Consider the following 14075-nt stretch of genomic DNA (forward strand, 5'->3'; position numbering starts at 1 on the left):
CAAAACCATAGAATCAGGACTCAACCTGCGTGTATTCGGAAGTCTGAAATTGGAGCCTGACACATTTGTTGCCTCATTGGTTACCATCATTTCTACAGCCTGAAAGCCCTTGTTACGCAATCAGGCAGCCAGTTTGGGATCCATGGGGAAGGACTGTCCTATCAAGCACTCTCTCTTTGAGAACAATCATCCTTCACTATTTGGATCCAATGTAACCTGGCATCCTTTGGAACTGTCATCAGTGACACTGAACTAGGAAATGGAGTTGTAAAAACAATTTTCCTTGGGTCATTGGTCACCATAGCTTCCTTTACTGCAGTGGAAACCAAGAACTGGGTGTGGACTCCTTCCATCCCAGTTCTTTCCAAATCCTTGGCCTCGGTTAGGGTAAATTTACACTTCTCTGAAGTAGAATCCTTTACAAAACCACTCAAAATCTCAGCAGTGTTAGTGAGGAATGGCTTCCCAAAACATGCCCAGCTTTTCTTTAATTTGGTGGCACAGTTCCAGGCAATGGACTGGAAACAGGGCTGGATCACAATCTCCATTAGTTACCAGAGCTGAGTTTCTATTAAAAAATAGCTATTTTTCTGCAGCTATTAGATTTCCAAAACTGATTTGATAGACATTTTTAGCACCTACAAAGGATAAATTCAACAAAAACCCCACTTCTATTTCCTCAACATCTGCTTCTCCCATACCATAGGATTAGTTAGGAGAGATCTTCTGTAGGACCTGGGTTACAAAGGCTTTGGAACCAAATACATAGGCATTTTGCTTAGCTCAAAATCACTTACCATGGAATTCTCTCCCCAGATCACCTGAGACAACATTGACTTAAACAATTGAACTACACTGTGATCATACGCATTTCCTACACTTAGCTGGGGTTCTGCTGTTGTTCACCATTTCTGAGTAAAGATTTTAAATCACTGCTGTTTCTTTGTTAGCCTGTCCAGTAAATTGGAGACTTCTCTCCTGTTGACAGAACTGCACTTCATAGAATATGAGGGTTGGAAGGGACCTCAGGGGACCATTTAGTCCAACTCTCTGCTCAAAGCAGGACCAATCCCCAGAAAGATTTTTGCTCTAATCCCTAAATGGCCCCCTCAAGGACTGAACTCACAACCCTGGGTTTAGCAGACCAATGCTCAAACCACTGAGCTATCCCTCCCTTCAAACTTTCTCCATGTCATCATGCAGGGATGGGGAAAAAGCAAAGCTGAAGTGAGAAATGATGACTTTAGCAAATAGCCATTTGTCTTAAATTCTTCAGTAAATCTGAGCTACATCCTATCAAACTGAACTAATATCAAATTGGGTAACCAAACAGCCTTCAGGAAAAATAGAAACCCACATCACAGAGAGACACAATACATGAAAATGAAAGTGTGAAGTGAAATTCCAGAGCAGGTTATATCTGATTATTCAGAATCAGGACAAGAGATTCTCCCATCACATTCTTCTCTGATCCATTCAAACATACTTCACTCAGCATTCTCTCAATACTCAGTTATGTTATTTACAACATGTTTAGTATCCTAGTATACCCATAATGGAGGACAAAACCAGGCACCTTGCCAGAAGTGGCTTTACCAATAGATGGAACCTGGGATTTAAACTCCAAATGATCACACTGTGTTTCGGATCCATCTGAATTCCCCTTCCAGGTCTTTGACACTTTCATCTCCAGTCATAGTGACTCTGATATAAGATTAAAGAAGTGAAAGCATTATCTCCAAACACAGATAACTGAGAACGCTTCCTCACATGACACTCTGAGAAGTGAAGAGATAGAATGTGATGAAGATAACCTCTGCATGGCTCAGAGAAAAGGTAACAGTTCTGCAGTGATGGGGAAGGAGGGAATCTCTGAGTCTCCGCATCGCCTTCCAGTGCCACAGAGGCTGAAATGACACTTTTTCCTGCCCCTGTTCCTCTTCATTTAAATATAATTTGAAAAATTCTCAATATATCTGCTCTTCAGCACAACCCAGAGCAACGCGAGAACAACTGGCAATGATACAATCTGTATCATTGGTGACTAACAATAAATTTGCAATAGGAGGAACAGTACAAATGTGATGCTCCCCAGTTCCAGAAACGAAGGGTACGCTCGAATTACTCATGGGATACTGGAGTTGATAGAAAGGACAAATGAGTCCACCTCAAAACAGGGCAAACTGCAAAAGGCAAAAATGGGCCACTCATCTGGTCAAGCTGAGGGATAACAGTGCAGCAAACAGTTAAAAAAAACTTTAAAAGTTACTATGTGGGAATCAGGAAAATTATTAAAGAAAAAAAAGTATGGATAGCCCTAGAGGTTTTTATGATGTTCATCTCCCTTGCAGATTTTCTGATGTCTAACATGGGCTAAACGTCAAGAGAAGGTTTTCCCACACTGCATTCATAGAGCCTCTCCCGTGTGGATTCTCTGATGTTTAGAAAGGCCTGAGCTGCTGGTGAAGCTTTTCTCACACTCACTGCATTCATAAGGCCTCTCCCCTCTGTGGATTCTCTCATGCCTAATAAGGTGTGAACTGCGATTGAAGGTTTTCCCACACTCACTGCATTCATAGGGCCTCTCTCCTGTGTGGATTTTCTGATGGAGAAAAAGGCCTGATCTGTAAGTGAAAATTTTCCCACACTCACTGCATTCATAGGGCCTCTTCCCTGTGTGGATTCCCTGGTGTTCAGCAAGGCCTGAGCTGTCAGTGAAGCTTTTCCCACACTCACTGCATTCATAGGGCCTCTCCCCTGTGTGGATTCCCTGATGCCTAATAAGGTGCGAACTGCGATTGAAGGTGTTCCCACACTCATTGCATTGATAGGGCCTCTCCCCTGTGTGGATTTTCTGGTGTCTAATAAGGTGCGAACTGCGATTGAAGGTGTTCCCACACTCACGGCATTCATAGGGCCTCTTCCCTGTGTGGATTCTCTGATGTTCAGAAAGGCCTGAGCTGCTAGTGAAGCTTTTCCCACACTCACTGCATTCATAGGGCCTCTCTCCTGTGTGGATTCTCTGATGTTTAGAAAGGTCTGAGATGTTAGTGGAGCATTTTCCACACTCACTACATTCATAGGGCCTCACCCCTGTGTGGATTCTCTCATGCCTAATAAGGTGCGAACTGCAATTGAAGGTTTTCCCACACTCACTGCATTCATACGGCCTCGCTCCTGTGTGGATTCTCTGATGTTTAGAAAGGCCTGAGCTGCTCGTGAAGCTTTTCCCACACACACTGCATTCATAAGGCCTCTCCCCAGTGTGGATTCTCTGATGTTCAGAAAGGGCTGAGCTGCGTTTGAAGGTTTTCCCACACTCAATGCATTCATAGGGCCTCTCCCGTGTGGATTCTCTGATGCTTTATAAGGCTGGAGTAATCACATAAGTTTTTTCCACACTCAGTGCATGTATTTTTTCTCTTTCCCATGAGGATTTCCTGCTGTGTTGTGGTTTCCTTGAGGTCCTTCTGAGTTTCCTGACAGGAAATAAATCTTCCCACTTTCTCCCCTGGCTGCTTTCCCTGCTCTCTTTCTGGTCTTCCTGGAATCTCACGGGATTTTCTCTGCTCATGACTCCTGGACACATTCCTTTCCAATCTTTGCAATAATGCTCTGTGCTTATCCACTTGCTCAACATTTTCCTGCTGAGAATTCTGCTCCTCTTTCTCACATGCCATTGCATCACCTGCCACAATAGAGACAGAAACCTCAAATAGGGATAGAAAGGGGAAGGTCAAACCAAAACAAGTTCTGGATAAAGGTCAAATAAAAATCAGAAACTGAACATCCCCAAACTGTTCCCCCAAATAGGAGAGAGGAGCGGATCAATTTGGCCTTCACATCCCATCGAAATTCACATGGGAAAGGGAGGAAGCTACTGTCTGCTAGGGTCTATAGGAAGCCATGAGCTATATTTACCCTGAGGAGATGATCTGTGCTAGGGACAATAATGAACTGAGAGACCTTCCAAGGGCTTTGTAGGGTGTCCCAGATGCTTCCTTCAGGCACTCACAGATTCTGAGTTGGTTTAATGTTTCCTCACCTGTGCAGAGAACTCTCAGGATCTCTCTTTCCTCTGAACACTGGAGGTCTGGGACCAACAGCTCTTCCCATTGTTTCAGTTGGGAGATCACATCAGATTTGGAAACTGGAAACCCTGCTCAGATGAAGGAAAACAAAGGAGTTCAGTTGATTTCATAAGACTGTCATAAAAAACACATTCTATTAATTTAACTTCAGTGCTTAGTGTTACCTGGTGTGCCAGGGGCAGTCCACACTGAAAATGCCAAGGTCAGGGCAGGCTGAAAAAGGGAGAGCAGCTGCTCTCAAAACTGGTGGTTAACACTGAAGTTAAACTCACTGACCAGTCACAAACTGTGCTTCTGATCCCCCACACTGATTATTGAGAACCTGAAAAAACAAATCACGCGGCCCTCTTTATTGCATTCCAGTTCTCTGACTCCCAATCAGCACCTAGGTCCAGTACAGTGAGGGGTTACTTAAAAACTCTGCTTACATACAAAATGTTTTCCTGACCCCAAAGGGTCAGCCACATTACAAAATCACTGTAGGTTTGGATCTTACCCAAAATACCACACTGCCAGACAATCCTTTAACATGGAAAGACAAGACACGACACAAAAAAAGTTGTTTAATGAGAAAGCAGCGAGATGCATTCAGAAATCTATACATCAGGTTCTTAGCAGTATTGGTGAGTTGCTGGCTTGAAAGTCCATCTGGGACACACCCACAGCTTGGATGGGTCATTCAGTCCTTTGTTCAAGGTTTCAGTTTGTAGAGAAGTTGCTCCAGATGTAGGAAGAGGGATTGAAGACAAAATGGAGATGATGCAGCTGTCCTTTATATTCCTTTTGCCATGTGGCTTGTACTCCTGTGTCCCAAACACAAGCTTCACAGCACATGGCATGGAAAAGCCTCGGAGTTCCCAGTACACAGACATACCCCTGCATGTCTTGCTGACTCAATAGGTTTATCCCCTTATCAGGGGTGGGCAAACTACGGCCCACAGGCCACATTCTGCCCGCAGGACCATCCTGCCTGGTCCGTGAGCTCCTAGCCTAGCTCCTCTCCCGCAGCCACGCCATCTCCCACTTACTGCCTCGATTGCCCTCCTCAGAATCCCTAAGCAATCCAACCCCCTGCTCCTTATCCCCTGACCGCCCTCTCCGAAGACTCCCCACCCTAACTGCCCTCACCCAGGACCCTACCCAACCCCTCCTGCTTCCTGTCCCCTGACTGCCCTGACCCATATCCACACCCTCACCCCCGACAGACCCCAGGACTCCCATGCCTATCCAACCCCCTCATGCCCCATCCCCGACCGCTCTCCCAACCACTCCCCGCTCCCTGCCCCTTATCCAATCCCCTGACCCCCTTCCCATAGCCACGCAGCTCGCTGGAGCTAGACACGAGGTCCCTCAGGAGCACGCAGACCGGCCCCCTTACCATGCTGCTCAGAGCGGTAAGAGCTTGCAGCACTACCACTGCAGCGCTGACGAGGAGCAGCGGGCCAGAGTGCTGGTGGCACAGCGTGATGAGGCTGCAGGGGGACAGCAGGGACAAGGAAGGGGGAGCTCCCCAGCTGGGAGCTCAGGGGCAAGGCAGGATGGGCGCACAGGCTGGATGTAGCCTTGTCATAAATAGACAGTTAAGGGTTAATAGAACAGGAGTACTTCATGTCTCTTTTGCCTGTAAAGGGTTAACAAGTTCACTGAGCCTGGCTCTCACCTGACCAGAGGACCAATCAGGGGACACGATACTTTCAAATCTTGAGGGAGGGAAGTTTTTGTGTGTGCTATTAGTGTTTGGTTGTTGTTCTCTCTGGGTTCTGAGAGCGACCAGACGTGCAATCAGGTTTCTCTCCAATGTCTCTGATACAGGCTCTTATGTGCTCAGAATAGTGAGTACTAGGTAGATAAGGCAAGTTAGGCTTATGTTTGTTTTCTTTATTTGCAAATGTGTATTTGGCTGGGAGGAGTTCAAATTTGTATTTTGCTGAAAGGATTTTAATTTGTACTTGTATACTTAGGCTGGGAGGGTATTCCCAGTGTCTATAGCTGAAAGACCCTGTAACATATTCCATCTTAAATTTACAATGATAATTTTTACTGTTTTTTCTTTCTTTAATTAAAAGCTTTTCTTGTTCAAGAACCCGATTTTTTTTTTATTCTGGTGTGAGATCCCAGGGGATGGGGTCTGGATTCACCAGGGAATTGGTGGGGAGAAAGGAGGGAAGGGGGAGAGAAAGGTTAATTTTCTCTCTGTGTTAGGATTACTTTTTCTCTCAGGGAGAGTCTGGGAGGGGGAGAGAGAAGGAGAGGGGAAGGTGAATTTTCCTCTCTGTTTCAAGATTCAAGGAGTCTGAATCACAGTAATCTTCCAGGGTAACCCAGGGAGGGGAAGCCTGGGAGAGGCAATGGTGAGGGAAAGGGTTTACTTTCCTTGTGTTAAGATCCAGAGGGACTGGGTCTTGGGGGTCCCCAGGCAAGGTCTTGGGGGGACCAGAGTGTACCAGGCACTGGAATTCCTGGTTGGTGGCAGCGCTACAAGTACTAAGCTGGTAATTGAGCTTAGAGGAATTCATGCTGGTACCCCATGTTTCGGATGCTAAAGTTCAGAGTGGGGAATTATACCACGACAAGCCAGCAGACTGCAGTTTGTCCATCCCTGACTTACATGTTAGTTTGTGTTTTATCTTGCATTTCTTTTGTAAACAATTCTGACTTTTATGCCTCAATATCTGTAGTCACTTAAAATCTTTTTTTTGGTAGTTAACAATCTTGTTTTATCCAACTAGTGTGTTTGGATTAAAGTGTGTTGGAAACTCCATTTGAGATGTAGCAGGGTGAACCCCCCGCTCCTGTCCTGCAGGGTTAAAAACAGCCCTGGGAGGGGGCTGTGGCTAGAGAAAGCAGCTTTTAGGCTGGGCTGATTGGGGGAAGTGGCTGTAGTTGGGGCCACACCCCAAACAGACTCATCTGGCCCTATAACGGCAGAGAAACCAGGGGCAGATAGAGTCTCTCTCTATTTGTAGAGGGAGATGGGCCTGGCTGCAGGAAGCTAGAGACAGTACCTGAGTGGAGCAGGGCTGGGGAAAGGCAGAGGAGCTGAGGAGCTCCAGCCTGGAAAGCCCCAGGCTGTGTCTTAGCAGAAGGCAATAGGTACAGAGGGTTGCAGAGGGCAGCCCAGGGGTAGGCAAAGGCAGCAGGTCCAAACCCTCCTTGCCAGTGATGAGTAGGCTGATACTGCAGTCTGTCCCAGAGCATGGGGCTAGATGATGATTGGCAGTAGCTATATACTGAGGCGAGGTGGGAATAATGGGTGGGGGTTCCTCAGGGAGGGGAGACCCTAAGACTGAGGGGTTACTGCCAGGGGGCAGCATCCCAGGTAAAAGGGGCACCAGGTCCCGAGAGGGACACAGGGGCCAGAGGATAGGCGAATCATCAGCCTGCAGAGCATGCTCCGGAGCTGGAATGAGCTAATTCCCAGAAGTCACCAGCAAGAGGCACCCCAGGGGTGAGTCCACTCATCTACATGGGATAAGAAGGTTGGTGCATGTCATTTTCCACTGATGAAATGACAGACTTCATACGAGCTTGCATTGTTCAGTAGTGTGCTGGACAGGGAAAGATGCACATTTCTGGGGGAAGTCTGGGACCAGAGAATTTTCTGGGGTTTTCCTGCGCCGCACTGTAATTCGTGAGTCGCTGACTAGCAGCACTCAATACTGTGTAGCTGGGAGCGAGTTACATGCTGGAGACTGTGTGTTAACTGCCCAGGAGTGGCTGCTTTCACAATAAAACAGTGTAAAGCTGTTTGGGAAGCTTAGGGGACACAGCTGTTCTGCAGTCCATATTGCACTGTGGTTAATGTCACACACACTCAATTTCAAAGAGGCTCCTAAAACAGAGAAAATAAATCCATGTCCCAGAAATCCAGACAGAGGGCAAGTCTCCCTGGCACTGATTCTTGCTGACAAAGGGGTCCAGAGACAAAGAGAGTCCTGGGGAAGCTGGAAACAGTAAGCATGGGCTGGTGGGGTTCAGTGGAGAAAGGAAACAGGAAGGGCAGGGATATCACTGAATGCAGGATCTCAGCAGTACTAGATGTCAGACAGCACATATTGCAGCCCATTGGAAAACATAATCCCAACTATACATATAAAATCAGGGCCGGCTCTAGGTTTTTTGCTGCCCCAAGCAAAAAAAAAATTTCGCTGCCCCCTGTCTCAGCCCTGGGCTCCCCCTCGCATACCCCTGCCGCCCCAGCCCTGGGCTCCCCAGACCCCCACCCGCACCCTCCTTCCGTCGCAGCCCTTGGTCACTGGTAACTCGCTCTCAGGGTGGGTCATTCAGCAGGAATTTTGGATGTGCACAAAACAACGGACAGGATTGGTTCCCATATGATTACAGAGCTGAAGTAAAGTGGAACAATTTTCAGCTTGTGTGATTGGAGGCTATCTGGATGCATATTATAAGATTATCCTCCATAAATGAGGAAAAGCTGAGGTGCCTTTATTATTCTTTTGTTCCACTCTTTGTTTCTATGGGGAATTTGCCAATGCAATATCACTGTCTTCCTTTTAAACAAACAAACAAACAAAAAAGGCAATGGCTGTTGAAAATAGCAATTCCAGTCCTAATAACCACTGGGAAGCATTTCCTGCTCAATTTTATCCTACTTTTCTACAGCAAGTTACAGTGGATCAGTGTATTTGATTTGGGAGAAATGAAATAACAGCTGCCCAAACTGAGCATGAGTACTCCTGAATTTTGAGGTGTTCAAATCTGGAAGGCAGGTGCTGGGTGTGTGTGTGTTGGGGGGGGGGCTGTGGGTTCCACGGGGGAGCACAGCAACATGTATACAGCATGCTGGTCTGAGTGCCACAGTAAGAGGGCTGGGGTGTTGGAGAAAGGGTGGGGGGTTCTGGGAGGGAGTCAAGGGACAGGGAGCAGGGCGGGGTTGGATGGGGCGGAAGTTCGGGGGGACAGTCAAGGGCAGGGAGAAGGGGGGTTAGATGGGTCAGGGGTTTGGAGCGCAGTCAAGGGAAGGCAGTAGTTGGATAGGTATGGGAGTCCCAGGGGTTTGTCAGGGGACAGGTAGGGGGTGGGGTCCTAAGGGGGAAGTTGTGGGGGAGTCTCAGGATGGGGCAGTTAGGGACAAGGGAGGCTTAGATAGAGGGTGAGGTCCCAAGGGGCAGGGGTCCTGGGAGAGGGTGATCAGGGGACAGGGGGGGTTGGAGTATCTGTGGGGGGCAGTCAGAAGGAGCGGATGGTGGCAGAGGGGGGCTTCCCTCCCCCTGGAGTGTCCTGTTTTTTGAATGTTAAAATATGGTCTCCCTACCATTCACAGCACTCACAGCATGCTGCCGCATGAGGTCCCACGCCTTCCTTTCCAGTTGGTAGTGGCCAAGGGAATGCTGGGAAATGTAGTAGTTTCCCTGCTCCAGGGCTGGCTCTATAGGCAGAGAGCTAACCAAGGAACTACAGCTCCCAGAGCCTCCCGTTGGTCCTCAGCTCTCAGACTGGATCCCTGCCGCCCCTGTAAATGGGCTTCCCCAAGCATGTGCTTGCTTTGCTGGTGCCTAGAGCCGCCCCTGTATAAAATGATGGGGTCTAAATTAGCTGTTTCCACTCAAGAGAGATCTTGGAGTCGTCATGGATATTTCTCTGAAAATATCCAATCAATGTGCAGCGGCAGCCAAAAAAGCAAACAGAATGTTGGGAATCATTAAGAATGTGATAGATAACAAAACAGAAAATATCATATTGCCTCTATATAAGCCATGGTACGCCTACATCTTGAATATGGCTGTAGGAGCTGGATTTTATAATGTACTGTGAGAATTAATGTATGATTTGATTTCATCCTGTCAGCCAGCCTTTTTGAATAGCAGAAAAGAATGACAGACCAGAACAATCTTTCTGACTTATTATAGTCACCTTTTGTTTTAGGATAAATTTATGTCTACTATGGTTTCCTATATGAATTACAAATTAGGTACTCTAGTTATATATATACATTTCTTTGTTTTAAGGTTTAGTAAGTAAGGGCTTGGCTATAATGGCACTTTACAGCGCTGCAACTTTCGCGCTCAGGGGTGTGAAAAAACACCCCCGAGCGCTGCAAGATAAAGCCTCAGTGTAATCAGTGCCGCAGCGCTGCAAGCTACACCCATAAGGGATGTGGTTTATGTGCAGCACTGGGAGAGCTCTCTCCCAGCGCTGGCGCTCCGACCACACTCACACTTCGCAGCGCTGCCGCGGCAGCGCTTTGAAATTTCAAGTGTAGCCATACCCTCAGAGACAGGATTCTCTATTGTCTATGTTAAGTAGATTAGAGAAAGATTGAAGGCAAGGTTTAATCTACAATGCCTTTTTGCTCGATATAAAATACTACTGTTTGTATTCTCAGTCTGTTTATGTGAATGAGGATGTATGCATCAGGAAAAGATAAGGTGTAAAGGCCATTGTTAGAGCCAGAGTCAAGGAAGAGGAAGTAAAGAGACTTAAAGGACATCAAAGAATCATCAACGTGCATCCATAATGAAGGGCAGATTGATGACCCTGAGGTAAAGGCTGGCACCCCTGAGAACAACTGATTAAATCGGAACAAAGGACAGGATGACCCTCTCGGAGGTGTATTGGAATTACAATCACCAATTAAGAAATAACTGATCACAAACTGACAGCAAAATCCATAGACTTCAACAAAGGGAAAAAACCTAGAAGAACCAGGCTGCTCAGCCATGGGACTTTGGGTTTGTCTTGCCATGTTCCAGGAGTGTTGGATCGTGACCAACAGGAGCCAAGCTCCACACTCATGCTTAATCTAACTGGCCATTAGATTGACTGGAGCTACAACAGACTGGTAACTATGAACATCACTGGCAGCAGGGAGGGAGGACGAGAGAGAGAGAGAGAGAGAGAGAGTTTGTGTGTGTATGAGAGAGAGACAGAGAGACTAAAAAGCGTATGCTAACTGTTTTATTCTCAATAAATGCTGTGTATTTACCTTCCTCTATAAAGATCCTGTGCGCTTTGTAGGAGTATAACACTGCATGCAGATGTAGTCGCCCCATCTCAAAGTAGTTTACTTGAGCAAACAGGTGATTTGACACTGTGCGATACTGCTCCTGTGCTGTTCCCAAAGTGTTCTGCAGCAGGGGAGGGTCTGTGGCATTGTGTGTGTCACTGGCATATTGGGGTGATGCAGAGACAGGGTAGAGCAGAGATGGCATTGTGGGGCTGGCGTGAACCCATTTCCCCTTCCAAGAACCGAGGGGACAAGAACCCTTACCCAGCGAGGTCACATTCTCATAGTTCTCCTGCATGACATCTCTGTAGAGGGCTCTCTGAGCAGAGTCCAGCAGAGCCCACTCTGCCCTGGTGAAATACAAAGCCACCTCCTCGAAGGTCACCAGCCCCTGAAAGAGCAAGAGTCCAACACTCAGTACCTGATGCCCCTCTCACACTATTTGTGGGAGAGAGAAACCAATCAAATGGAAGCTCTGGGTGGATCGCAGTCAGAGTCCCACCTCTGCCCCACTCAAGAGCATCCTGCAAACACCAGGTTAAGGGGATGAAGCAAGAGCCCCTTGTCTCTCCCAGCAGATCCATCACACACCTACTAGCCACAGACTGATACAGGAGATGGAACCCTTAGCAGGGACCAGGGATAGCTCCCTGGTAGAAGCCCAACACCTTCTTCATTGTGAGGAGCTGGAGATGAAGGGAGGGGAATCTACCTTAAACCTCACTGGTGGGTGCCCCCTTCATATCTCACAGCAGCTGTTGGTTAGTCAGGTCAGGCTCCAGCATTGGGAGTCTGGTCAGTTTTCCTAGCCTCATGTAGGTGGGTTATTTTCTGTTTCACAAATTATGGTATTTCCACCTCCTAATCTCATGGGTCTGTTCCTAGAATCTGGGCCACTTATTAAACAACTCCCAGCAGGTTTGTCACAAGCTATCCTCCTCCTTTCCCCACCCTGTGCATTTCCTGCCCCGCTCCAACCTCCAAACCAGACTGCACAAACTTTCCCATCTCTGGTATATTTACTGTCCCTCGCCCTCCTGCAGGAACCCACCAGCAACCCCCAATAATCCCTACCTGAACAGGCTCCTCTGCTGCCATTTCTCTTTCTTCTCCCATGGGAGGATGGGATGATCTGGAGCGAAACATGGACATCATTCTGCAGCCTGTCTGGGTGAGAAGGGCAATTGTGGGGGTTTCACATCACGACAGACATCCTAGATTCTATAAAAGCAGGAAAGAGTCCTGTGGCACCTTATAGACTAACAGATGTTTTGGAGCATGAGCTTTCGTGGGTGAATACCCACTTCGTCAGATGCATGTGACGAAGTGAGTATTCACCCACAAAAGCTCATGCTCCAAAACATCTGTTAGTCTATAAGGTGCCACAGGACTATTTGCTGCTTTTACAGATCCAGACTAACATGGCTACCCCTCTGATACTTGACATCCTAGATTCTGCCATCCTGGGAAAATGGTTGATCTCTAAGCCCACAGAGAGATTTTTAACCTCCCTTCTCCCTCCCCTCACCCCGTAACAAAGTCTCGGAACACAAGGCTTGAAAGGAGCAGAACCAAAGGAGTCACTGTGCAGGATTCCCTCAGAAACTGATCCCACAGCAGCCACACCCCAGCAGGGGGAATATGGAGTCAGGAACTGGCTTTTCTTCTGATTTTTTTTGTTCACTGGAAAGTGATTCTGTCCAGGGATGCTGCAATACACGTGTCTGGGTGGATTAGAGAGCTGGAAATCTCTCTCCCCACTCATTTCTCCCACTGCCCTTTCAGTCTCTCCTTCCTCCCTGCCCCTCTATCTGGGAAAGTTCCATTCCTGGGGTCTTTGCTCTCCCATGGCTGGATTTTCTCCTAGCAATTGCTAATGGGAGGAGAAATGAGGAGGGGCTGTTTGTGCAGAATCACTTTCATGCCAGTCCCCAGACTTTCCTTGAGGTCTTTCAGTTACCTGGAGTCTCTGGCTCAGAATTTAGTATTAACAGGGCCCAGGGCTGCCCTCGGGGGCTAGTACCAGCTGGAGGAAGTCATCCCCTGGGCCAGGTAGAGAAGCAGCTTTAATTAAGATCACATCCCAGCACACAGCCCTTGCTGGGGAAGCAGCAGCAGCTAAGCCTGGTCTCCCAGATTGCAATGGAGGCTGTAGAGTCTGACCCAGGAAGCTGAACCCCAATATTCTGAGGAGAGAGGGACAGAGCATTTGAGCAGCTTCCCTCCTTTAGCTCTCTGGGGAGAGCAGCTAATGAGAGCCTCTCTTCACAGGGAGAACTGCTGATCTCATTTGCCCCACTGTCCATCTGCAGTCACTCCTTGTCTCTCTATGCAATGACTCTAGATTAACAATGGTCTCAATGAAACCATATTTCAGAAAGAATGAGTCCAGAATGCTGTGCAAGAGACCATTGTGTGACAGTGCTAACTCCCCTCCGACCTCCCTCACCCCCTAGATGTAGGACAAAGACTGGGGGAACAAGTTTTCCCAAGGGAACCAGAAGTTCCTGCAGTTTTCAAGAGAGGAGAAAAGCAAAATCTGTGATTTCACCTCATAGTGTTTGATAAGTGGATAGGAAGTTATCATAGTGACCAGGCATGTGGCTGGGGAATGCCGGGCAGTGCCTGGAGCCAGGATTCTGGCACAAGCTGATAAGATGGAAGGAACATCGTCAGTAATAGCCCCCAGAGCCTTCATCCAGGGGCCCTCAGTCATGGTCCCATCAGACATTCCCTGTGCCTAGCCCCCAGAGTCTCTGGCCAGGGACCCCAGATACCTCTCAGAGTCCCACCGGCCAGGGAACCCCCACCAGACATCACTGTCAGGTTGGGAATCCCAAAGGGTTCCCCCCACCAAAAGTCCGCAGCAGCAAGGGACCATCACAATGGGATCCCCCTGACTGGGAACTCAGTCCCTCCCTGCTTGCCTGGGATTCCCCCACTGTCTGCCTAGGACCCCCACCTGCCCTCCACCAGGATCTGCCCTGCTGTTTGCCTGAGACTCCCTCCTCCCCCTA

The 14075-nt window shown here is 47.9% G+C and overlaps 2 protein-coding genes and 1 pseudogene across 4 annotated transcripts in view; all 3 read right to left on the reverse strand.

The window, feature by feature from the left end:
* Nucleotides 1-14075, reverse strand: part of LOC115636545 — a 1011845-nt pseudogene that overhangs the window by 571687 nt on the left and 426083 nt on the right.
* The window catches only part of LOC115636662 (zinc finger protein 3-like), a 438128-nt gene that overhangs the window by 333319 nt on the left and 90734 nt on the right, over nt 1-14075 (reverse strand). The gene's annotated exons all lie outside the window — the stretch shown is intronic.
* Nucleotides 1159-11312, reverse strand: LOC115636560 (zinc finger protein 436-like). The gene is given in 5 exon segments (XM_030536836.1): nt 1159-2424; nt 2426-3338; nt 3340-3688; nt 4046-4159; nt 11038-11312. Coding segments are annotated over 5 exon segments (1653 nt in total). The 5' UTR covers nt 11264-11312; the 3' UTR covers nt 1159-2373.

This window comes from Gopherus evgoodei, chromosome 1 (assembly GCF_007399415.2).
Source record: "Gopherus evgoodei ecotype Sinaloan lineage chromosome 1, rGopEvg1_v1.p, whole genome shotgun sequence".
NCBI classification, from domain to species: domain Eukaryota; kingdom Metazoa; phylum Chordata; order Testudines; family Testudinidae; genus Gopherus; species Gopherus evgoodei.